Source organism: Pithys albifrons, chromosome 8, assembly GCF_047495875.1.
Source record: "Pithys albifrons albifrons isolate INPA30051 chromosome 8, PitAlb_v1, whole genome shotgun sequence".
Taxonomy (NCBI): Eukaryota; Metazoa; Chordata; class Aves; order Passeriformes; family Thamnophilidae; genus Pithys; species Pithys albifrons.
The window spans coordinates 37287863-37314133 of record NC_092465.1 but is presented as its reverse complement, the minus strand read 5'-3'; the positions used below and the strand labels follow the sequence as shown (position 1 = coordinate 37314133).

Sequence of the window (26271 nt, the reverse complement as noted above, 5' to 3'; positions counted from 1 at the left end):
GAAGTGCATCTGTAGCATTTCTCTTTACACCAGAGCCTGTGAAGAGAGGATGGACAAGTTTAATGGCTCTCTGTTTTTATTGAAATACATCTTTTTGGGGGTACCCTGGGGTTTACAGTGCCTTAATACCTTTCTACAACAAATATATCAACAGAGACATCTGTGTTTACAGGACAACATTTTTCACTTGCTTGTCAGTGTGTCAAGCACTACCAAAACACACAATCTCCTGAATCCCACAGCAAATCATTCATTTATTTAAACATCAAGTAGTGTCAGCAATGCTACTGGAGATGGGTTAAGACAGCCACAATTCTGCATTCACATAGTGAAACAAGAGGCTTGGAGCATCCACCTGGGAGGGGCCACCAGTAAAGAAGGAAACCCTTCCTGGCACCGGTTTTGTTGTTTGTTTTTTTTTTCCTTGTGGTTAACTGCAGATACCCTTATAAAGGAAAAGAAATAAAAAGCTACTGGCTATTAACAAGTCAGTTTAATGTTGACAACTGCACTTTTTGGTGTAGTGAGAGGCGTAATCTATTTAATGTCCCACAACAGAAGAGCCTTTCAATTCCCATCTCTTTTATAAGCAGTGGTGGCAACAGTCCCCCAGATATTAAAGCCTTGTGTTTAATTTCTGAGGTAGGCTTATTCATAACAAAAGAGGAAAAATTGATCATCTGATACACAGAAGGGAAAAAGCACATGAGAGGATAAATCACAAGAATTAAGATGGGCAGAGAGATTTCTACAATTCATGCATGTAAAAGTCTGTGCCTGGTAGGCTTTAGGTATGTTAAAGGTCTGCTCTTAGATGCATTTCTCCAATCTATCTACATATTTCTATCCATTGGAAAAGAAGGAATTTCATTTTTCATCAAAGCTCTACAGTGATCCTGTTATTAAAAACAGAGGGAAAAGATATATTGGGAAGTCAAAGCAGTTGCAGCCACATAGTTGTTTTCAATAATCCAGTGAGTCACTACATGGAACAGCCTTTCATTTCTCCCTGTGGTTCAGACTAAATTGTTTATTAAAATTTTGGTGCATTATTTAAAATTAAAAAAAAAAAAGGAAATTGGAGCTCTTTATTTTAAAGACTGCTGCAATAAAAATTTAGATGATTCAAATTTATCAAGTGCATTGTATAAGGCAGTAATCACAGCAATTTTTTTCTTAATACCACAAGATATTCCCTTGCTTGTCCATCACATTCATAGTCATACATAAGCAGGTTGTTTACAAAGCTTTGCTACAGAGAGGAAAAATATTATAAAAGTGAAAACTTGATCCAACCTAAGGCTGGAATTGTAATGAAAGACCTAAGTGGAAGGTAAACAGCAGCTTAATGAAATTCTTTAAATGCACTTCTTGAAAAGTGATATATAGCAGCTGCAAAGGGGATCTCTACTTCAGATCTTCACCCATGCAGAGGTGTGGAATAGAAGCATAGCCATATTCATATAATGCACACTGAGCAGCCAGAATAGACAAGCAGAAATATTTGAGATATTTCACTCTTTTTAAATCACAAGGTCATGAACTTGCTTTTTAGTTTTGTTTTGTTGTTTGGGTTTTTTTTCAGGAAATTGGATGATTTTAAAATAAAAGGATTCCAGCTGAAAATGTGCACCAGAGCTCTGTGAGTATTTCTTGTGCCATTTTGAGGAAGAATTTGCTGTGATCTTGAATGTCTAAGTATTGTTTGGGGCTTGTTTTGGTTTGTTTTTTTAACTCCAATGCTTGCCAAGCAAACTGAACCTTACAAACATAATTAGCCAGGAGCTGAACATTTAATCTTAAATTCTGAGTCTTCATTAAGTCTTAATTCAAACATTAGGAGGGAAGCTTGCAATCATTCCTGCTTGTTGGGACAGATATACCTTGTGGCACGTTTTTATAGCAGAAGAGGAGAACTACTGAAATTAGAAAAGCTCTGAAAAACTGTGCTGAAGTCAGTAAGTGGTCAGGTGTTTGTGTCATGGACAGTGAGACAGGATCTGGACTCAAATCACCTCTTGCACAATCAAACTAGGCCTGGTTGGATGGGGCTTTGGGCAACCTGGTCTCTTGGAAGGTGTCCCTGCCCATGGCAGGGGGCTGGAATGGGATGGTCTTTCAGGATACTTTCAACCCAAATTATTCTGATTCTGTGATTAGGAATTTGACAGCAGTATGGGAGAACTGGAAGGCTTGGTGGGTTGGAAAACAAGAGTTTTCCTTTCCTATGAGAGTTACTTCAAGTCAGGACAGGCAGTTTGGGAGTGGAATGTTTTTACCTTGGGGGATCTTCCGAAAACAACATTGTTATTTTTACCTGAAAAAGGGACAATTTCTGAATTTGGATCAGTTTTAGTCTATTGAGATACCATAGAAGTTGAAATAAATTTCTAAACTATAGAGAAAAAAAAACTGGAATGGGGGGGATTAAATAAAACAGAATCTTAAATTTTCTTCTGCAAGCACTTCTATGAGTTGGGAAGTTTTGGAAAAATGTGGAGGTGCTGTGATTTCTCCTATGCCTTCCTTTGCCCTTTTTTTCAGTGATAAGAGCTATCAAGTGACATATTTATGAGGAATATGCCAGACTCTCTGCACATGGAATAAGGTTCAAGCAGCAGCAGAATTAATTCCTCTGATGGTTCATGCCCAGTCTCTTCTCTTGTTCAGAGTTTTCAGGGTGTTGAGACCTGTGCCATAATTTGAAATACACTCTTTTTTTTTTTTTCTGATTGCCAAATATCCAGAAAAGCAGTAAGAGGTTAAAAATAAATATGAAAATCAATTAAAAAATTAAATAGGTTTTATACAGTACCCCGTACTTGCTGAAAGTTTATTTTTCTAGTGCATGCTCTTAAAAACAAAAATAAAGAAATAGTAGTGCAAGAAGAGATCGTTCACCTTGCAAATGGCTGGATTCCAAGAAAAAAGGGGGGGAAAAAAGGAAAATTCAGGCAGAGGTTTTGCATGGCTGCCTGCAGACAAGGCTTCCCCCTGGCCTGCTGCCTGCCCCTGGCCTGCCAGTGAAAGTTTGGCTCTTGCCTTGGCAGCAGCACCCTGAAATCCTGCTCAGCTTTGTGCCATGGGGCCCGGTGGGCTCTGGTGGTGAGACAGGTGGGGGTGTCCTGCAGGGCAAAGCACCCACATGTGAACCCCCTGCCAAGCAGTGCCCAGACCCCCAGGTACCACCTCGGCATCAGTGGCACAGCCCCATCGCCTCTGCTTTTGCCACTTGAATGAGGGCAAGTGATTTCAATCCCTAAATTTGTAATAAGTTGGGTTCTAAATTGTCTTTGGTGCAGTTTGCTAAATTGAGTGCTTCCACTCACATCCACAGCTTCATGACTCCTACAGCTATACAGAAAGTTAAGAATCGATAGAACTATTTAACTCGGGAAGAACAACATGAAAGGATCTGACTGGTGCAGTTGTTCCTACAAATCAACTCAGCATGAGCTTATAAGCAAATGGGCTGGTCCCCTGCAAGCTCATCCTGGGCACGTTAATGGCAAAGCTTGAAATAACAGTGACTGTTGGAAACTGATTTTGATAACCAGGCTCTATTTGTAAGGTACTTGGAGCTAATAAAGCTACTGTGGTCCTGGGAGTGCCCTTTTCCTCAAGCACAATGGGAAACTCTTCTCGTTGGAATTGCTATAGAAACAATGAATTATCAGGCAAATGGGACCATCCAGCAAATTGTGCCAGACCAGGGATGTGTGCTGATAAAGTAGTGGCATTAATTTTCTCTATTTTGTTATAAGTAGAACTTGCCTTGCCTATAGAAATATAAAGAGGCAGGTGAGGTGGAGGGTCTATTATTTATAGACACATTTTTGTGCTGTATAAATGAATCTTTCATAGGAAAACTATGTAAAAAAGGCTTCAGAAACTGCTTCAAAAATAATCATGACTCAGAACTTTAAATGTGCTTTGGAGAATGGGTGGTTATCCTTTAGTTCCCCTTAAAATTTGTCAGATGTAACCCTGAACAAGTTGAAAACAGTGGAATACTTTGACCCCAGAGTAGGAATCCCAGCCCCATTATTGTCAGTCTTTAACACTGGGCTTGTGAAATAATTGAACCAGGCCTCATATCACCTTTTTTCATCTTGCAAAACTGAGTCATCCATAAGCAAATACAAATATTATTAGTATGCTGATGTCCTTGTATGGTTTGAGAAGTGATCTATGAGGACCAGACTGAATTATGATTCACCACCTATGAGAAGAAAGAAGCATGAACTCTTCTGGTATCAAGTGGATGAACTCTATATTGTCCTGACTACACTCTGCTCAACACCAGTTGGAAGGAGGCTCTTATTTTTATAAAGAATAAAGACATGAAATACGGCAGGAAGTCATCGAGCTGAGAGGAGTTTGGCTGCAGATGGAAGACACACCACCAGGATCATGATGAAGAATGGGGAAAGCTGGAAAGAAGGATGAGTGAGAGAGGTCCAGCAAGAGGATGCTGTATTTAGATGTCATATATGATTCTAGTGGGAGGAAAACAAAAACATTGGAATGGGCTGCCCAGGGAGGGGGTGGATTCACCATTCCTGGAGGTTTGTAAACTGAGATTGGATGTGGCACTGAGTGCCATGATCTGGTAAAGGGACTGGAGTTGGACCAAGGGTTGGACTTGATGATCTTGCAGGTCTTTTCCAACCCAATTGATTCTATGATTCTGTGATTTTGCAAATGGATGAGGGGAAAAAAGCACTGTATCTTCTACTGGATTGAATGAGGGTGGTGAGACACTGGCACAGGTTGCCCAGAGAGGTGGTGGATGTCCCATCCCTGGAAACATTCAAGGTGAGGTTGGATGAGGTTTTGAACAACCTGATCTAATTGAAGATGTCCCTGCTTATTGCAGGGGAATTGAAGGGACCTTTAAATCCAACCCAAATTATTCTGTGATTCTATGAAATGTGAGGCCCTTGGAAAAGCAAGTCACGAAGGAGCTTGATATATACAGAAGGACCAAAATATGATGCCCTAATTCAGAGTGGACCTCATAGACCTGTTTTAGGCCTTCTTAAACTGAGTGTGTATTTAAATCCTTTTGCTAAAAACCAAGTACAGACTAAAATCTTTTCTTTAGATCAGTCTTTAGTTTCAGAAAATACAGTTATGAAGTCTATGTTGTATTGGGTTCTGCTGAAATTTTGTCTCTTTCAGGTTCCCAGAGAAGTCTTTGTGCTCGGGGGAATTTTTGTTACTCCTCAAACAATAATTCTGAAAAAAACACACACAAAAAAAGACAAACTAGTGCATTGCACCACCCTACAATGAGCCCACTGTTGATGCAAGGATTAACTGTCGTGGATGAATGGCTGAGCTCACATCTCTCCACCAGCCTGGAGCTCGAGTCTGCTTTGCCTCTGGGGTTATGATATCATCTCTCAAGTCCTGCAAACACAGCTGAGCTCCACACTGCTCCCATTGTGGGTCCCACTTCTCTAATGTAGAGAGGGGCATCTCAGCCAAGCGGCAGAGCATCTTTGCAGGAGGTGGGGATGCATCTGTGCCACTCTTTTTCTTCCTGCAGATGTTCTTCACAGTTACCCATGAAGTATTTCCAAAGAGCTGCTCACTTGGGTGTGTCCATATAGATCCTGTATTTTTTGTCCTGTTTCTCCATGTGTGAAGGGATAACCCTGCACCTATAAAGAAACTTCCATAATTGTCTTGACATCAATTTGAGGTGAGCTAGTTGGCATTTCCTGCTGTCTGGAGGTAAGAAGTCACCTTGCACAAGCTTTCTTCTTGCTTGAGGTTTTGGCTGCTCATCATGCTTAAGTGAGGCTGTGCTGGTAGACAAGAGGATACCCAAGTGAGTATTTCTGTCACACAAAGGGTTTGTATTTGTTTCAGAGCTGCTTGCAACTGTTTGCTGATGCACTCTGTGCAGAGGTGGCTGCTCCCAGCTCCGTGCACTCTGGCATGTGTTGCCTAATGGACCAGGGCTTCTCATTCGGCACGGCTGACAAGGAGAATCTCTGTCACCACAGCTGACACATGCTTGCTTTGTTAAATGACATAAGATGCTGCTGTGCAAGGCACAAGTTCTCCCGCTCTTTCAGTGAAACAATTTACTACTGTGCTTTATATATCCTTCTCTAGCCCAGTGAGCCAGAGGGACCTGGAGCTGGTTATACATATTCCAGCCTGGCCAGCTCTGTCCCATTTGACATTGCAAGAAGCAGTGGAGAGAAAGGGATGCACTGATTGAATGCCCTACGTATAGGATTCCAACCTGTTCTGTGTGACAGCTCTCAAACTGCCTGTGCTGGGGTTTAGACCTACATGGCATTTTTTGCTCTGCTCTGTTGCAGCTTCTCCAGCCCTCTTGCCTCTGCACCATCCCAGGCACAGGCAAATCCAGGGATTTGGAAAGCATGTTTGTGGCTGAAAAATGCAGTATTTTCTGCAAATCAAAAGCTCATCAGTGACTGGGAATGCAACCAAAGAGTTTGGGGAGGGGAGGAGGAGGAAACCACACTTGATCCCACGGAAACCACAAACACAGTTTTTACTTGGAAGGCCATTAGCCAGGCACTCATTTGCTTAGGAAAACTGTGCTACTACTTTGTAAAACATGACTTTCTAATGAGCTTGGGTTTAGATATGTGTGGTGGACCTATGTTACAGCTGGTCTATGCTTGCAAAGGAAGAACACCAGTGGTAAATCATCATCAGGAGAGGGGAACAGGGATGAAGCAGCCATCAAAACAGTCTCTGTGCACATCCAAGTCCTGCTCTGCACAATGGGATCACACGCTTGCTCCTGCATCATCACACTCAGCCTTCCTCCCAAAGCCACCAGGATGCTGCAGCATCCTTGGATGGGCAGTGCTGACTCAGGCACACAGTTCTGTGCCCAGTCCCTGGCACTGCTTTCCCTCAGATATTTCACAACTAGATATAAAAATGCCTGAGTTAGACGTTTGCGGCTGCACTCCCTGCAAGGGGGAAGCAGTTAAAAGGCTGATTTATGTTCTGAACCACAAAAGCTTTTTATTGCTGCTTTTCTAGGTTTTTTTTTAATGTAACTGTCTTGCCCTTAAATGTCTAATCCTTTTCTAATAGTCCTGTGGAAGCAGTGGGGCTCTCCATGGGTTAAAGGTGCTGTTTTGAAGAGGATCAAGTTGTTTACCAGGCCCCCAAAGCCCTGCTCGCTCTGGTGTGGCTGCTCCTCCTCCTGTCAGTGAGGAAAGGAGGGCAGCAGCAAGCTGTGATCTGCCAGCGTGGTCGAGCACATTCACCCAGCCCTCAGCTTTCTGGGGTTGTCAGAGGGTTATTCCATCACTCAGAGTATTCCCTGACAGTCATGGGAACTTCTGCTCCTTCACAGGAGAATAAAAACCCCAGGACTCTAACTGAAACAGGGATTTAGGAGTTTGACTCCAGGCATATACATTTAAAGATATTGCCCAATTATTTCTTCATTTTTATTAATTATGATTAGTCATTTATAGCCCCTTTTTATTCAGCCTCTCAAGAAAAATATTACTTTAGGAAAAAGAAAGAAAAGTAATTTCAGGAACAATTAGCAAAAGCTACAGCTGCACCATAAAAGAGAAGTATGTAGAGGGGAAAGGATGTTTCAAATCAACATGGGCATGTGAGCTGTCAGGGGAATGGAAAGCCAGCTGAGATCCTAAGGAAAGGGTGATGCTGGAGAGGGGCAATTCAGTCAGGAGGAAGTACACAGTGTGTCATTGCTGGGTTCATCATCAGGCGTGCTGTTAATTACTGGCTTTATTAATGATTTGGAAGCAGTGGGAAGTGTTATATTAATTGCATCAAAAAACAACACTACATTGGGAAAAGCTGAAGCCAGTGGTAAGAGCAGAAGAGCAGCAAGAGATGCAGGAAGGGCTGAGGGATGTGCCAGAGGGATTTGATTTGATTCAGACTGTGGAGGCTTTTCCATAGTTTTCCCCTGGTAAAAGAGCACCAATAGCATTTGTGGACGTGGAGGGGGCCCACGAGAGATGAGACAGGAGGGTCTGGTTTGAACCAAGCACCATGAGGACCCTTCCCACCATCCTCAAGGGAGGGATGGAGACTTGCCTGCAGTATTAGGCAAGCAGGATCCCTGTATAACAAAACCAGCCGGCTTGGAGGGACAGCTGATTTCGGAAGCCTCCAGCTTATATAGCAGAGTGTAATCCACCCTGTTTAAAAGAAAACTGTAAAAAGTTAATATATTGCCCAACTGAAGGAAAGGGGAAAACAAGAGTCCTAAATACAGATTAATTTAGAAATTGTGTTTAATGATCATCTTGAGAAACTGTAGGACAAAGCCAAGGCAGTGAGGTGCCATGAGCTGTCAGGGAGGAAGCCCTCTGCCCACCGGATGCCAGTGTTGCTTAACATTAAATCACATGGAGAAAACTCCTGTGGCAAGAGATTATTTGCTGCTTAAAGACGCCCCTTGCTCCAGCTACCCAAACGCCTCCCCTTTCAGCAACACATTTGCAACTTAATTGGTGGCAGAGTTAAATCTTTTTGCAACTTGTCATCCTGGAGGTAGGCAAAGATGGCAAAGCCAAGGACGAAGGACTGTGTAAAATTTTACTTCTACTAAATGGGCCCTAAACAAGCCCAAGCCAGGTTTTATTGTGCGGCTCCTCAGGCTGACAGTCTCCATTAACCATCGGTTAATGCTGCTGCATCAGAGCAAGACTGGAGTCACAGCCCTGTGCTGTTGAAAGTGTCCTTCATCCCAGCAAAAGACCTCAGGGTGAGAATATTTTGCATGAAGAGCCACTGGTGTAAGAGCTGAACCTTTCGGCTCTGCATTGCAGTCAGCGTGTTTTGTGCCATCCCTCCATGCCACAAATAAATCCACAATTTCTCAGCTGGGTGCCTTTGGAAGCCACAAGTTAATACGCTTATATGGAAAGAGAGACCAGACAAGGTTCAAATAAAGAGCTCATGTAATAAATAAACATGAGGTCAGTATGGGAACAGCAATAATTGCTTTGTATGACAAGATTTGCATAGCAAACATTTGTGATTAATGTACAGCCAGCATTAGGTAAGGAGCCTTCACTATCGTTGCTCCATCTGCACCTTCCAATCTTGAAGGTACAGCAGCTCCAGCCAGAGCAATTAGTCACTGTTTACTGAGAGGCAGATAGAGCAAAATTTTTCTAGTTCAATATTTGAGTGAGTTTCATCTCACAGCTTCCTGTTGGATCCATTTCTGTGACAGGCAGGAATTACGCTTCTTTCCTGGGGGCAGCGAGGAGGGATGATTAGCACTGTTGATAATCCCCTTGGCAAGGGCATAGGCTGACTCCTGGCCCCTCCTGCTAGCCTTGCCCAGGTGATGGTCTCAGGGAAAACCCTAAGGAAGATGCTGAAGACCCTGCACATCAGGGCTCTGCTTTCCCACTGCCTTTCTTTCAGCTGCCTCTGTCTGCTAGTGAATTGCCCCTTTGCCACTGCTGAGGTACACAGAGCTGGGGCAGTGGGATGCAGCACCAAGGGCAATAAAATCTCCTCCTTTACAGCCTCCTTTCTGCAGAGCCCAGCTAATTCTTTCCAGCTCAAACTTTTGGCTCTGTGGAGAAGGTCATAATCCGACCTGAAATACTGTCTTGATTTAGAGATTCTTTTTTTTAAAGACAAGCAAGCCTCTGGCTTTGCTGGAAAGGAGGCAGTCTGGCTGGAGGGACTGAAGTCACTCTGAGTTTTCCTATGGTAAAACTGTTCCATTGGAGCTGGTGGGAGAAAAGATGATCGCTGCTGCACTCTTCCACTTAAGCTGCTCCAGGGTGCTGGGGAAGACAGTCAGCATCGCAATCCAAGCATTGCATAGACCAGCTAGAAAGGTGTGAGGAGAGCCACTTCATGCTGATGAGATCCACAAGGGCTTGATCAGGATGAGGAAGATGCAAAACACAGGCCCGCATTTTGGGGACATGAAGTGAAGAACTGAAGGTGTTCTTCTCTTATGCACTTGCAGCTCTGACTGAGGCTCTAAGAATGTCAATCAACTTGTCAAGACTGATAAATGGCAGGTCCTGTTTCAAACCTGTGATGAGATGTTGAGATTTTCAGTCACAGTCTTGCCAAAATGTGCTTTGCTGAGATGCTGGTTCCCTGTACCCATTAGGATGTCTGTTGGCATTCCATCCCTGTGCTGGGATCAATGGTAATAAGAAGGATGCTGAGCTGGTGGTCGCAGGACACCTGCACTGAAGATGAGTGTATTTCAGAATGCGCCACACGGCTGGCAGGGGCCAACGAGATTGTGAATACCATGACACCTGTGTGCCCATGGACTTGCAGGTGGGCTGGAAAATAGGGCTGCTCATCTGCTGCTTCAGTGCAAAGTCCTCCTACCACCCCGCTGAAGAGTAAGCTCCAAGCTGCCACCACCCTACCCTGTCAACCCTACAGCCTTGCCCTCCCTTCCAGCCCTTCCACCCTAAAGCTTCCCGTCACCACAGCTGAGTGCTGGGAAGCCCTAAATTCACCCTGGAGCCAAAAGTGCAGGTGGAGTGCTCTGGTTTTTGTATGTGGTGTGGAGCAGCGAGCATCCAGCGAGGGGGTTGTGTTGAGGCAGCATCCAGGTGCACCCAGGGAGGAGGAGGAGGTGGTGCCACGTTCTTGTCCGGATCAGGCGTGGGAGGGTCCCGCAGCGCTGAGAAGCCTGGGCGGGTTTCACGCTGCCCACGACGCTCTCACAGTTCAGCTCCGGCTGTCGCTGGGACGGGCTCAGCCCGCACTGGGGCCACCTCCACTTAGTGGGAGCTCTATCGGGAGGTTGTCTTCGTACCCCTCTGGAGCAGGATCGCTCCCCCCCCCAGGCTCGGCCACCTCACGGGGCGGCAAATTTCCCCCCGGAGATTCTTCCCTCGGAGTTTTCGCAGCTTTCCCTGCGCCTCCCGCGTTGGGGTCTGCCCGGCGTGCTCACCGGCCTCTCACTTTCGGCAGAGCACGGGGGGAAAGGAGGGGGAACGTCTCCCGGGCAGAGGTCACGCGCGGTCCCGCAGGTGCGGAGTGCTCGTGCTGGGGGGGCGCGGCGGGGCGGGGCGGTCCCACGCGGTGCTAGGCCCTCGCCCGCCCTTTCGCTCCGTCCTGCCGCTCCTCCTCCCTCACCTCCTCCCCCCCCTCCCCATTCCTTCCTCCTCCTCCTCCTCCTCCTCCTCGCTCCCCTGCCGCTCCGCTCCGCGCGTGCTGGCGGCGCAGCGCCCCACGGGCCGGCACCGGCGCGGCCGCCCCGTCGGCGCCGCGGCGCGCCCGCGGAGGGGCGGCGCTGGGGGCGGTGGCTCGGCGGCAGCAACTTTTGGGAGCCGGCGGCGGCAGCGCGGAGGCTGCGCGGGGGATGGCGGCGGTGAGGCAGCGGCGGTGCTGAGGCAACAGCGGCGGCGGCGCGATGCCGGCGGCGGCCGGGGGGCTGCTGTGGTGGAGCTGCTGCGTCCTGGCGGCGGCGGCCGGGGCCCCGCGGGCGGCCGCGGCGGCGCAGGCAGGTGGGTGAGCGTCCGCGTCCGCGGTGAGGAGCGGGGCGGCGAAGCGGCGCCCTGCCGACAACTTCTCCGGGTCCTGGTACCCTGCGCGGGGTGCGGGAGTTCGAGCGGGTCCCACGGAGCGGCGGCGGCCAGAGGGCGACAATCCCCCGTGGGAAGTGGAGCGGAGCCGGCGGTCGCGGATCGCCCGCGCAGGAGCGCTCGCTGTCCCCGCTCGCTGTCCCCGCCCGGCCCTGGGGCCGTCCTTTCCTGCCGGAGCCGTGGCCGAGCGCGGTGCGTGTTCCCGCAGGTGCCGCTGACGCGCCGACGGGGCTGCGCTCCCGAACTTCCCATCGCGCCGCGCCGGGCGGACGAGGCAGCGTTCGTTCCCCTTACACCTGTGCATAATCGGTGTGGTGTGTCCCAGCACCGCAGCATAAACACAGCTCCGAGGGTATTTGCGCACAGGGAAGAGCCAGCAGGCGGCTTGGAAGTTAACGCCGGAAAAGGCGTTTTTTCCTCTACCAGGGTTTGCGCCGATTTTTTTAACTTTCTGGAGGGAAACTTGCAGCGTTGTCTTGAATTTTGTTTTGCCGTTGGCATCAGCGCAGCGCTCTCCGCTGCCGTAGTACGGGCTGTGCCGGTTCGGTTGCCCGGAGAGGGCACGGGAATCGCCCCCCGCCGTATCTCCCCTTTACTGTGAATAAAACATTAAAAGGAAGTCTCTTCAGGCTTTGTAACTTTACTGCCTTTTTTAAAATTTATTTTGTACTTTTTCCTTCTCACACTGGTGATGCAAAATTTATGATGTTTGGGCGGTATTGGTGCAACAGCTCTTCTTTCTCACAATTCAGTTTATGTTTTGGGGCTTTATGTAACAGAGAAGGATACGTTTGGTGAGAAGGAAAAGAAGCGTGTCCCGGCTTTGGCTGCCTTGTTGAGCTTCACAGGCGCTTTTTGATCTTGGGGCACAGTTTACTTTTTCTACATGTGATTGTTTCCTAACCCTCGAAATCGGGAAGGGGGAAACGCTGGGGTGCTGCTTTCTCTTATGTTTTCTCTTCCTGCAATTTGAATCGGTAAATCCCAGCTGAAGGAGAATGGCTTTCCTTGTTTCACAGGCTTTACTTCACTATACCTTTTTGCCTGTCTCCCTGTTTACACTCAGCTTGCCGTTTCCCGACTTGTTACTTTTCTGTCTCGCACTTTTCCCTTATCCTTCCCCCGTTTCAGGCAGCAGCCATCCCCGCTGGGATTCTCTTGCTCTCCTTCCCGCTGCTCGAACCTGGCTGTTGGAGTGGACTATCACAAAGACTGGATTGTGAAAATAAAAAGCATTGGTCCAGGGTCACTCGCCTGCCTTCCTGCTGCCTCCTGGATCTGTGCTGCTGAAAAGCCTCAGTACCCTGCACTGTGCAAAACAGAAAATCCGTTTATTAAAATAATGGGATTGGAGTGACATTTCCTATTTGGAGGGGTTTGGTCACCTCTGTGGGCTCTGGCAGCTAGTAGTGATTGAGCCTTGCTGTTTGGTGCGTGCTGAAATAGGAAGGCAGGCTGGACAGGAAACCACGTTTTGCGAGTATTTAAGACTCCCGATAATTTGGGCTCGCATGGCTTTTGGGGGCATTAGAATGGGGCTCTGGCTGTTGCCCTCATTTTTGGTGCCTCAAGGGAGATGGTGATGCCTTTGCTCATGCAAGCAAGCAAGCTAGCTGTTGGCTAAACTTTTGATATCATTATCCCATGTGTGTTGGTTAAGATGGAAATACGTGAATACATTAGGGGTTTCTGATTTCTGTCTCCGTGCTTGGGCATATAATGTTTGCAGTACACAGCTCAGCCAGGGTCACGTGAGCCAAACAGCTTGGGCTGTTACCTGGAAGCTGGCAAGTCTTTGTTCTGCTTGGAAATAGCTGATAAATTAACTCCTTTTTTTGATATATGGGACTGGTGACTTGTTAAATAATTACAGCCAAATTAACTTAGTACTGTTTGAAATAGTCAGCTGCTCTGAGAAATTAATTGTGCTTCAAAAATTTTTGCAGGTGGTTGTTGGGTGGGTTTTTTTGGTTTTGTTTTTTGCTTTTTGTTTTATTTTCCTCCAGTGAGGAGTGTGTTCAGCTCAGCTGATGTATGAGCAGGCTTTAATTTCATGCTCCTCTCCAAGCCATGTCAGATGGGACATGCCACATGCCTTTGGAGAGATGCAGCTCCTTTCCTTTGCAGAAGCCCTCTTTGGCACCTTTCCCATTTACTCTGCCACGATGTCTATTTGATGGTTAAAATTAGGCTGAACTCCGAGTGCCTGCCAAAGGCACGATAAATGTTGACTGGGAGTTTCAGCCTCTAACTGCCATCATATGGCTCGGCTCTGCAGAGGTTGTGCCATCCTGACCCTTTTGCTAAAGGGCAGTGGGTGCTGTTATGTACTCAACATGCCCCCTGGAAGTCCCACGTCCCCCCCTGCCCCTGCCTCCCCCCACCCACACAGCCCATCAGGTGTGAGGGTCTGTGGGGATGTCTCTGCATGGTGGTCAGCTCAGGCTAACACTGTCCCTGTGTGTCCCCCGAGGGCCCTGCAAGCCAGCAGTACTGCAGGGCAGAGGAGACTGCAGTGGCCCTGCTCTTGGGGTCATTGCTAGGGAGCCCGGGGCAGCTTTGGCTCTGGGTTTTATTGTGCACCTGCCCTGCCTATGCCACCACTGCTGAGTGTCCCAGTGACTTAGCTGTGACTTTTTTTTTTTAATAGAGATGGTAATTGATGTTTATGTGTATGGATTTTGGCACTAGGAGCTGTGCTTGTAATTAACATGAAAACAGTCATAATAGGGACCTGAAATACATGCCTGTGAGTAAACCAAATGAGACTTGGCAGTAGCAGCTCATGAAGGAAGAAGCCTTTCTCCTAAGTCTGTGCAGTGAGCAAGTGGAATGGGTAGAAGGGAAAGGCATGCTGGGTCCCTTGAAGAGCAGCAGCGAAGGGCTCAGCACCCTGTGGGTGCTCTGAGCTGAGTCCTAAGTGCTGCTTTGCACTCCTGACCTTAATTTGTAGTGCTGAGTTGTTCTGAAATATGCCCTTAGTTTTCTAGCAGAGCATTAGCTACTGGCCTTAATTTAACTAAATATTTTCTTCTAGTTTTCAGGAGATTTTACTTTGTTGGTTGTTGGCTTTTTTGTTATTGTTTTTTTAAATTAAATTTAAACAAACCACACCAAGTTCACATGCAGTGTATCTGAAAGCAGAGCCTGTCATCCAGAGCATGCACAGCTTTAAAGGTTTTTTGGAGAAACCTCTTTATGTGAGTCACTGGCCAGAGCTGGTGGGTGATCTGCTGAGGTGGGTGCCGAGCCTTTTCTGGGGTTGGTGCTGGGGTATAGTGGGGTTCACGGGGTGGTGAGCCCACAGCCTCCCTCTGTGAGCATCTCTAGGTGGCAGCAGCCCGCAGGAGCTCCCAGGCAGCAGGACACACAGCCCGGAGTTGGGGATGTGATTTTCCAGGCTCTGGTCCTGCTGCTCAGCATTCCTCTGCACCCCTTTCCCGGGCCGGGGAGCAGCTTTTCAGCCTGACAGGGAATCAGCTGTCACTGGAGTCCTGTCTCCACCTCCTGTGCCCTTACTTGCAGGGCAGGGGAGGTGTGATAACACATTGGGAGAGTAGCCCAAACACTGTGAAGTGCTTAATATGAGCAACCAAAGGAGCTCAGGTGACTTGTTCTGGAGGACTCCTTAAGTTAACCAGTAAGTCAGGACCAGACTGATGACTAGGTATTGAAGGTGAATAAATTCAAATTAGGAATTAAGTGCAAGCTCCTGATAGCACAGTAACTGTTGCAACAAGCTAGGAAAGAAAAAAGAAGATACGTTGTCATTTAGCGCCGTTAGCTTAGATGGAGTGGTCCTCCTACAATGTTAAAATGGATGCATGTAATGGTAATGTTAAATTCTTTACGTGTTAGAAAGGATAGTGTAGCCCATAGCTTTCTTTTATTTTTTTTTTGTTTGTTTTGTTTTTAAATGTTCATTCTGGTCCATTTCTCAAAATGCAGGTGCTTATGCATCACAGCAATCCCTGTCATCATTCTTTGGGGGCAGTAAGAGTGAGCCGGTATATTGTGGTTGGTGTGGGACAATAGGATGATTCCCTGGAAGCTTCTGAACTTGCTTTGTGTCCTGCCTGTGCAAATTGGGGTTTAACACTGTGCAACCAGGCATTTATGCTCTTAAGACCACTGGCAAATGATGGCAGCTCTGTGGAAACAGCTGAGCCAGATCTGCCCTTCTGCGCTCTGCACACTCCGTGCACTGAGGCAATTTTGCTGGGAAAGGAGAGGGAGCTTATTGCTGGGATTTGGTTTTAACTGTGGCAGGAGTGAAGGCAGGAGGGGGTAACTGCAGCCGGGCTGTTTCCTGTGAATCACACATGTGCTGACAAGTCCTTGGGGTGTGCAACACGCTCTTGTTTTCACTGACTTAAAGGTTTTGGTTTTGCAAAGAAGCGCAGGCTGCTGGTGAATTTTATGAGTGCCCACATAGCCAAAGCTCAGTTATCCCCTGGGAGTACTGCAGTCTGCCAGAAAGATCCATCATCTCGGCAACTTTAGTTAATGTTTGTTTAGCGCCTTCTTGCTTTGGAGGAGCAGTTTAAGCTGTACTCAGTGGCTGTTCCCTTGTGATGAGCTGTGTGTCCACGTGATAAATGGTCTCATTTCCACTGTCCGCTACCTCTGCTGGGCATACGGGCACATGCCAAGCCTCCTGAAGTCTTTGAACAGCTGCTGCTATTTATATCTCCTTATTTTCTTTTTTCTCCAGCCTGCCAGGGAAACTTGTCCTTCTTCCCACTTTGCATAAGGGGTGTGCAAAGTCCAGGGTTGATGGGTATTTGCTTGTACATCAGTGTTACGTGAGGGTTTGATGCTGGCTGGTGTTTGGGCAGCAAAGTCAGTAATTCAAACTGCAGGAGCATATTCTGGTTATACTTTAAACTTGTGCTATAAGAATACCAAGAATATAAATATGTACAAGGAACAGAAAGTCCTACTGCAAGAGTATCAAGAATTATTTTTCTCTTCCAGTAGTAACTGCTTTTTGTTTCCATAACTGAAGCCTATAAAATCTAGCTTGTGACAATGGAGGAGGTGAGAAAATAAAGTAAATAAATGGGAAAGTAATCCTCAAACTTTTCATGGATGCAGTTCTTTTCGAGCTATAAAAATGATCAGTCATTGCATTGTGGTTCTGTAAAGTCCTTTTTAGAGGTTTCTAAGATATTTCATGTTTGTTCCTCTCTCTGTGCTGCTCCACATACAGTAACTGAATGGGCATTTTTAAGTTAATCTTTCATAATCTTCTCCCAATAAGTCAATGGTGCACCATAGGCTCTGCTGACATGACTCCTGCGTCTCATCATCAGCTGCTGTTGAGCTTGTGAAATACAGAGTTTACAGAAATCTTCCAAAAACCCATCAGACCAGTGCTGAGCTGCTTCATGACAGACAGGTCTCCCTCCTAGGCTGTGCCCCCAGTGGGACTGAAGAGGAAGTTGAGTTGTTGAACTTGCTGCTGACAGGCTTTAAATTCATATGGTGAGGCTACTGTGGCACTGCAGGGTGTTTTCTGACCCTTTGCCTGCTTGACTAAATTGCCTAATAAATGTCAACTAAGAGTTGTGATACCTGACCTCTCTTTTTTTTCACCCCTCCTGGGTTCTCTGGCATTGTGATTCATGAAGGAAATGGATCAAGCCAGAGGGAGGTTACTGAAAAAAGCTTCCGTGCTGTAAAAATCCCAAACCAAACAACAAAACCTTCAGAACAGTGTTGAGTTGTGGAAAAGTTGGGAAAGGCTGGAACTGAAACAGCGACACAGCCTTGCTGCGAGAGCACACTACTCTTGTGTCCTGGGTTGGTGATGATTCTGAAACCTATCCCTGTTCTACTGACTTCTGGCATGGTTTAGGTCCTGCTGCTCTTCTGGGGCTCCCCAAAGGGTGCTTTCATACCTTTGTCTCCTGTTTTCCCAAGAAAGCACATCCAGTTGGGGTAGCACCTCTTGGTTGTGCTTGCTGCTCAATGAGATCCCTGAGCAGACATTGCCGATGTGCTTGGGTGCTTTACATTTAAACATGTGCTGAAGTAACCTTGGTGCACAGAGCTGAATGTGCTGGGGAGAGATTTGTGTTGACGTTTTGCTGGCTTGAACCCCAGTGAGCTGCTGAGGACATTCTCCTGGGGGTGTAGCTCCCGTGGTGGGAGCTGCTACCAGCAGGTAGGAGCTACTTTGGTGCATGCACAGGAAGGAAAATCATCACACTTAACTTGATACATATCCTAATATTCAATTTCCATTAATTGAAATTACGTTGAAATATTGAACATTTTAAGCATAAAAGTTTATGTACCGTGGTTAGTGTGCTAATGGAATATTTTAGTAGTCTTTTAAGGTTAGTGTCGCAGCCAGATGCAATGATAAGCATTTGTTCTTTAGCTTTATTTTGCTTTAACCCCTCTTCCAAGAGTGTCCATGTACTGGGGAGCGTTCATTGGCTGCACTCTGGCTGACATCCAGCTATCATTTTAAGGTGCTCTTTTTTTCTTTTCATCTGATCCACTATGCAAAGTTGAATTGTAGTTATTTTTGCCCATTATCTTTGGCAATAAAAATGTATTTATCTAAATTTAAATTGCTGTTTGCTGAGGATCTGTGACAGTATTTAGAATTCAGTATTATTTTATTATCTCTTTGAAGGGATAAAAAAAGGCTCATTTATTTCAAGAGATATTTCTGCAGCATGTAAAAATCCCAATGAAGCAGCTAACGTTTTCCAGTTGTTGACTTCAAATTTAGCAACCATTGTCCCTGTTGATATATTTGATGCTCTAAAAATGTACTTGCCATTAAGTAGGAAGCTGAAGTGATTGGTAGGCAGATAATATTCTTTAGTAGCTATTAATAATGCTCAGAGGACACACGCATTGGAGCGTATGGAAAAAACCATGGAATTGTGTAGGACGGAGGCAAAATTACCTATGTAGCTGTTTTATTTGAAAGCTGTCCTTACGTGCTGCAGTGGTTGCTGCCTGAATTAGCACACCATGAGCAAAAGAAACCAATATGCAAACAGAACGGTGTGCAGCTGATTTTGCTTAGAAAGCTGAGGGCTGATCCGTGCTATTCCATATCCTCTGTGAGCTGACTCAGTCCTGGTGAAATGTGTGGGGACCCGATTCTGCAGGGGGCTTTGCTGGTGTAAGGTGGGAGTTATTTCCCCCAGAGACAGGTTAGCTCATGGGAACAAGGGAATTTGTATCCCATCAAGAGAAAATGGAAATTTTCAAAACAAATGTAAAGCCATTGTGACTCTTTTCTCTCATTTTGTCTATTCCTTTACCCAGAGGAGGACTTCTGTGTCTGCACTACCAGTTTCTCCCTGGATTTCTCAGTGCAGAGGATTTCTTTGTCTCCAAGAGCCTGGAACTGCTCTTAAAATCATGCCCATGTGGATCCTCTCATGCAGGACATTTAAAACTGCTCTCAGCTCACACAACTGTGCAGCCATGGTGTCTCCCAGGACTGGGCTGTGTATTGGGGAGATCATATTAGAAAAATGTAGAATTATTAGAGCCTGTGAATAGTAGTGGTTACTTGCACAGCGTTTATGTCACTCATCCTGCATAACACACTGAAGTCAAGGGCTGTGTTTGTTTCTAGTGTTGCTTCACGTGTCATTGTGAAACTTCATTATGTCACGATAGAACAAGCAGCTGCTGTATGAGTAATCTGGTGCCTGCAGCACAGGTAGGGGCTTCTTTCTGGAGCTGCCAGCAGCTGTGGTGATGCTTTGCATTTTCCTTGCCTTGGTCCAGCTTCTTAGAAAGGAAATGCAATCATGTCTGTACTGAATGTTTGTGGCTGCCCAAGGGGTTTGGTGTTCAGCTCGAACCTTTAATAAAATCGCTAATAAAAGACTATTTAAGAAGCTTTTACTTTCTTGTAATAGCCAAAGATTGGAAACAGGAGATTGCTTTTTTTTCTCTTTTTTTTTTCCCCCTAAAGGCTTAACAGATTTGCATAGTCCTGCTGGTCACAAATTTCTTTGTGTTAATTTTATCCCAAGATCGTGGATTTGTGAGAATCTCAGTTTTTGCATAAAGAAGAAAAAGCATCTTTAGCTGCTCTGTGTGCAGAGAAAAGTTAAAACTCACGTAGCTTGAGAAATGAGGGAAAAAGTCCAGGAATTGTTTTTATAAGCCGTGTTCCTTCATAAGATGTTATGCAGGGGCTGGTTGAATTATGGTTTTTCAATATCTTGCTCATACCGCTGGTGGAATTGGAGATGGAAACATGGGTTTATTAAGACTTAATAATGGCAGTCCAATTGCTGCCAGGACATGTGGTTAAGGCATTAAAATATACGGATTATGCCTCATGTTACAGTAGAGCAGTTACTGGGTAGGTGTCCTTTGGTACTGGAAAAGGATCTTGCCAAACTGTTGCTGTCAGTTTGAATAATCTGTCTTGCTGAAGGCCCATAGAAATGAGACAAAACCTTGTGAATAGTATCTTTCTCCAAATAAAGGCCATAGGCGTGTGTGAATTTTTAGGTTCTGTCTGTCCCACATGGATCCTGTCCATGTGGGCAGAAACCTTCTGTTCCAACACTCTGTCCCTTGGGCTTTTCCTGGGTTAGGAGTGTCTAAATTGTCCCAGCTAAATTGCATGAGAATTGCTCTGACACTTGTTTTGTATCTAGTCTGGCTCTTTTTTGCAGTGATGTGATAAAGTGATATCAACTCCTGATATATTCCTGACGTCAGTGTTTGAGAGTGCATCCTTTTTGGCTCTTTGATGGCTGGATCCTTTTTCCAGCGTGAAGCTTTGGCACTGAGTAGACCCTATCAGGTTTAAATTTGCTGGTGTTGTCTTCTGGGGCCAGTATGAGGTTTTCATTGTTTGTCCTTAGCTTTAATGATGCCAGTGTTTCCCCGGGGCAGGGATGGTGTTTAAGCATTTTCTGAGTCAGTGCTGCTGCAGGCTGGTGGAGGTTGAGTGCTGGAGCAATGCCAGCAGCAGAAGGGATGCATTGCTACCTGAGTTGTTGCTCTTTGATTTGGGTAGTGCTGATGGGAGGCAAAGTGCCAGGATGCTTTGGGATCCCAGCTGACTCTTGCAGAACATGCCTAAGATCACTGAAGCTCATCTTATGTGGCTTTCTTAAACCAGTGGTTGAATAAACTCTTTGAGAACTCAGATGAACTGAAGCATGCCTGGGTTTCAAGGAATGTCTGGAATAAACCCAGTGTTTATTTGGTAGCACAGGCTTAGAGGCTTATTTTGCCAGGCTTTCCTTGGGAGTTACCAATATGAGGTGCTAACATAGCATCATTTCTTGGACCATAGAAGCCTGACTTAGTGATATTAAGGAGGGTATGTCTGTGTGCCACAAGCTACAGGACCTTAGTGTCATGTGGAGCTGTGATAGAAATCGACATCAGTGGCAGGTACCACAGTAGCAGGGAGGGGCAGAGAGATGAGCAAACACCACCTCATATTCCCTATGGTCTATATATAGGTGTGATGGATGAAATGCAGGCCTGAGGGCATTGGAATTGCTTTTCCTTGGGTCTCTGCAAGTGTAGGTGGCTCAGGACTGTGACACCAGATCTTTCCACTGACATGTGTCCCTAGGGAGTGACTACGTCAGCAGTAGGTTTTGTTTTTAACACTCTACTGAATTTCTTTCCCACCAAGTTTGGATTTTCAACAATATGATTACTTATGGATTTGAAAGTCAGAAATAGCTTGGTAATTGCTATATTGCTTTGCCTGCAGTAGCAACAAGCGTCTTAAATTTAATGCATCATCCACACAGAAAATTGATATTTGGCCAAAACTCGCAGGTTCTGACAGCTAATCTTAAAGAGCTTTTGCTTGACATGTAAAATAGAGACTTGTGGTTGACATGCACAGGAAAATTGAGGGTATTTAGGATTATTCTATAAAAGAAAAATACTCCTTACGATTGGCTGAAAATACTTGAGGATGATTAAATTTAGATAGAAACCTCTCCTTAGAGGTCAGCAATGTGAAGGCTTGGGACATCAACCGCTTGGATCACATGCAAAAGAACCTGTGTCACCTCATCATTCAAAGCCTGAATTTTGCTTTATCTTCAGGGTTTGTCTGATGAAACTGTACTCATGAGCTGCTGACTGGCTTGCTAATAAAAGATTTCTTTTAATGTGCTTTTACTTTGATTATCCTCTCTAGAATACATTCTAGGTAGCAAGAAGGCCCCCAGAAGTCTTTCTAGGGAAGAATTACAATAAGGAACTTTATGGTTTTTCTGTTGAAGATACCTGGCAGTTTGTACAGATGTGCATGCCTATATTTATTACGTATTTGGCTATCAGTTGCAATTTAAAGGACTAGAAGTTTCAGCACAGAAACTTGAGGCTCAGCTGGGGGGCTGTGTGCTGCTTTACACCAGGATTACATGATGCTCTTTTCTGGGTAAATACATATTTCAGTTTGTTTTTTCAGTATTTGGTTTAGAGTTGGTAGGTCTGGATGACTTGGCTTCAAAACTACTCAGTATCTATTTATTAAATACAGTGTTTGTGTTCAACACAAAATTTAAGACCCAATTTCAGAATTAGGCCCACACAGTGATGCAATCAGGTAATCAGGCGTGTAATTGCTTGCACAAACGGTCAGTTAGATGTGTAACTGTCCATTTGCATGCAAAATTAACTGATTTTGCAAATTGGCTTGGAATACTCAGTGGTGGAAACACAGCTTTCTAGAGATGGCTGTGTTGTCATGCCTTCCCCTTCTATTGGTAGCCTCCTTTTATGAAACTGGTATAGTTTAGTCTTCACTTCAACAATACAATAACAAGCCTTTGACACTGAAGGAGAAAGTGTCCTTTTCCTCTGAAATTTAGAACAAATTAATACGCAGATATTTAGTCAGCTGACAGCAGGTTGAACAGGAAAGCTGTTGGTGTGAGTGCATCCATCAGTCCTGCCCCCCATGGCTGCAGAGTGCCATGCTTACATTACTCACACGATGGATTGTGGCTGAGGCTGGTGGTGCTCCCAGTGTAATGCGTGTGAGCAAAGCAGGCATTGCACTGAGGGCAGGAACATGGTGGGCAGCCTGTGTGCCAAAGTGTTACTAGTTTCAAGGCAGAGATGGACAGAAAAAGATGTGTGCCAAGAAGCCAGGTGGCTCACCCACCCTTATACAAGGCAGGGGTGAAACCAAGAGCAGCAATGAGCTGTCCTGGGTAAGTCCAGTGTGTTTGGACTTTACTTTCACTGAGGCCTTGGGCTCCACATCTGTGATAATTGCTGGAAAGACCGTGATGGGTATGTGTGCTTTACACCAGGGCATATATTAAATTTAAGATCTGCTGTCAACCTAACTGCTCTGGACTTTAATGTTTTGAAAACATACAGTGTAATGCTTTTGCAGCAGCAAAAGAAACTCTTTCATTTGAATATTTATGTATATGTATTTTCACATACACTTCAGAATTACTTTTTTTAATTTTTTTTTTTTAATCTGGTGTGCTGCCAAGGTACTTCTTTTCAATGAAAAATTCAAAGCAATAGCTGAGCAATCTGTAGAAATACTCACAATGACCACTTTGCAGTTAGAGCAAGTGATTGTTTGTTTGGCAGTCTTTGGGTGCTCACATGAGCAAGGCCTTTGGTCTCACTCTGTGTATTTGGACATTAATTCTCCTTTTCTTAAAAACACAGAATAATTGTGTGATTGGCTCAGTGTGTGTAGACTCTAACCCCCAGAGAGGGATGGTGGTGATTTGTTATCAAAATATGGCACTGCTTTCTGAGGAGGGAGTATCTGTTAGTGCCTTTAGAGAAAAGTGTGCATTTATGCTTCTCTCCAGCCTGTGATGAAAGAAATACTGTTGTTCAAATTGTTCCCACCGCGTGGGGAGCCACACTGCCATCCATGGCATCATCTGACTGTGCACGTGCACATCTTAGGGCTCAGTGTGGCACTTTCTCACATGTGACAAGGTGGATTTGGCAGGAATCTTTAGGATTTGTTGTCTGGGATCTCTGAATTTCGAAACTCTGAACAGATGAAATCAAGGCTGGCAAAGCCTTTGGGCCTGACCTGGGGTAGTGAGAGGAATGCAGGTGGGCATTATAAATTTTTTTTTTTCTTTTTTGGAGGGGTGGATGTGAAGTTTTTCCTTGCAGCTTTAACAGCAGTGGTGCCCCTGTGCTTGCTTGCCTGTGTGGATGCTCCTGTGCCAAGTGCCCATCGCTACTGCGTAAGTGGGTTGAGAAGCAAAAGCAGTTTTTCACATGTTCCTCATCTTTAAAACCTGGGCCTTTGAGCCGAACCCTGCTGACTTCTCCTGAAAAGGAGCTGTCTGCAGTTACTGTGCTCTGTCCTTTAAAGCATTGTGTTGTCCAGGCATGGATGCAGCTTCCCTCATGCAGAGCTTCACTCTGCATGTTAGATGTGCTACCGCCACTGCGGTTGTCCCTCCCAACAAGGCATTTTCTGCAAGGAGTCATCCAGTGCATATGGGATGATGCTTTCACTGAAGGGTGAGGTGGCACCTTCGTTTCATGCTGGATTGTTTCCCAAAGCGATGGTACATTGAGCCTGGGAAGAATTAAGCAGGAGCATACTAAGGTCACTTTTTATTCCTGAGCCAGAGGTTTTTGTCCTCTGTGCATATTAATTTCACAGCGTGGGACAGGATAGAAAGGAGAGCAAGGAAGAGCAATTGTGTTGGTTAGCTTCAACAATTGAACTGAAAGAGAGAGCTCAGACTAACAAGCTGCCTTTCCTTTCCATGGTGGATTAGCACAAATGCTGTAAAAATGGTGGGAAGATCCAAGCCCAAAACTCAAAAATTACCAGCATTATATTTGAATTTTTTTATGCCTGTGTGGCATTGAATTAATTTTGGCTGTTTTTTGTGGGAGGTTGCAGGGAGTAAGAAGAATTTGCAGGTTGCCATATGCAGAATTTACATCTTTCATGTCTTATATGCCTGTAAGCCAAAGCTTGCAAAACTCTTCCTGACACCTTCCTAGCAGCTTTGGTGAGGGTTATGCATCCACAGAGGGTGATAGAGATGGTGTCAGAAAAGCATGGTTTGTAGTTGAGCTGCAGCCAGTAATACAGGTGGAGGATTGCCTTCAAATGGTGTTTGAACATGTGTCAGAGCACAGGAGGCTCCTTGAGCTCTGTCTTATTAATTAAAAATCCTTTGACTTTTTGTGGGATGCACAGGCAGTCTTTCCAAATTCCAGTGTGGGTGATAGCATTTTCTTTATTCCTCTGCTTAAGGGACCCATCAGCCTTTGGGGAGGATGGGAGCTCAGTAGGGATTTGTGGGTGGGAGTTGCTGGCTCAGTGGTGTTAGTTGTGGGGTTGGCGTTGCTGGACCTCATGGAGCATGTTGACATTTCTGGAGAAGTTTCTGTGGCCACCTGCTCACCTTCTGCTGTGGAAACCCTGAGGATTGGGAAACACAGTCTTGAAGAGTTGAATGCTCTCCAAAGCTATGCATTTCTAGTGCATCATATCAGTTCAGGCTCATGAGATGGACAGCTTTTTGAATAAAGGTATAAATCCATAAAACAGTTCAGGATAGGAAGAGATAAAAAAATGCATTGTGTGAGTTAGAATAGTTATGTTATCAACAGAGATGCTCCTTAGCAACTGCTGTGCTCTGTTACAGATAGTGCTGTGAGAAAATGCAGATGAAAGGGTTAAAGTGTGTTATCCAGGAGGACACTGGACTGTTCTCAGTCATGTGCTGGTGCTCTGTGGCTTAAAACTGCTATGGAGTCTGTGGGCTGTCAGGCTTGATGCCACAGTGGGAGTGCAAGGTGAAGGCCAACCCCATGGGAAGCCTTTTTACATTCATGTTTGGGTCACTCTGCCTCCTCAGAGTCACCACTGCACCTTCCACAGTCTCTGGTACAAACTAGTTTCTCTTTATCTGGCCGTGAAATAAAATATTAGATGTGAATTAGGAGATCTTTTTATTAAGGCAGTTCTGGCTTACTGTGAGCAATCTAAAAATAGGCTGTGGATATTCTTGATCTTTAGAGACATTACCCTACCTTTAAAAAACAAGTAAGGAATGTGGTATTTTATACACGGCTCTCAGCACTATATGAAAAAAAGCAGACTACAAAGCACAGCGTAGGAAAATTGATTCATCATCAATTTATTGCTTGGAGCTCTAGGCAAACTCATCTCAAGACAGAACAGAGATCTATAAAATCTTTTCATCTGAAACTATGAATTAAATTGGGAGGAACTGCTGATGAGAGAGCAGAACCAACCCTTAAACCAGACATTCTTTTGGGAATGGGTCTCCTGCTGCAGCAAGGGGAGTTGGAGAGATGATGCTGATTTTCACCAGCCAAGGATGTGGAACTTAATTCTTATTACCCTATTTTTTTCCTTTCAGAGAATCTGGCTTATTAAGGAGCAAGCCTACAATACTCCCCCTGCTCTCCCCACTCTTGATTTCAGCATAATTTTTCCTTTCTTCATCGGTGCATCTTGTTAATCTTGCAGTTTCTTTTCCTGACATGTACTTGTTTTCTTCTATTATGTGTGTGGATTCTTAAACCTAACAATGGGGAAACTTGCCTTTTTCAGCAGGAAGCCTCTGGAAACAAGCTGATGCATCTCCATTGTCAGATCACTATATAAATAAATAAAACCTCTTCATATATTCCCTTCGAAGAGGCGAGTGAGACAATGCTCAAGAACTCTTGCCTG

General features: G+C 45.4%; 1 protein-coding gene across 2 annotated transcripts in view; it reads left to right on the top strand.

Annotated features, from left to right (window-relative positions):
• Positions 1 to 11200: 11200 nt before the first annotated feature.
• ERBB4 (erb-b2 receptor tyrosine kinase 4) overlaps positions 11201 to 26271 on the top strand; it is a 657056-nt gene continuing 641985 nt past the window's right edge. For both annotated transcript variants that reach the window (XM_071561781.1, XM_071561783.1), the window contains exon 1: positions 11201 to 11495. In XM_071561781.1, coding sequence (XP_071417882.1) covers positions 11402 to 11495 — 94 coding nt within the window. In that variant the 5' untranslated portion in view covers positions 11201 to 11401. The remainder of the gene's footprint in view (positions 11496 to 26271) is intronic.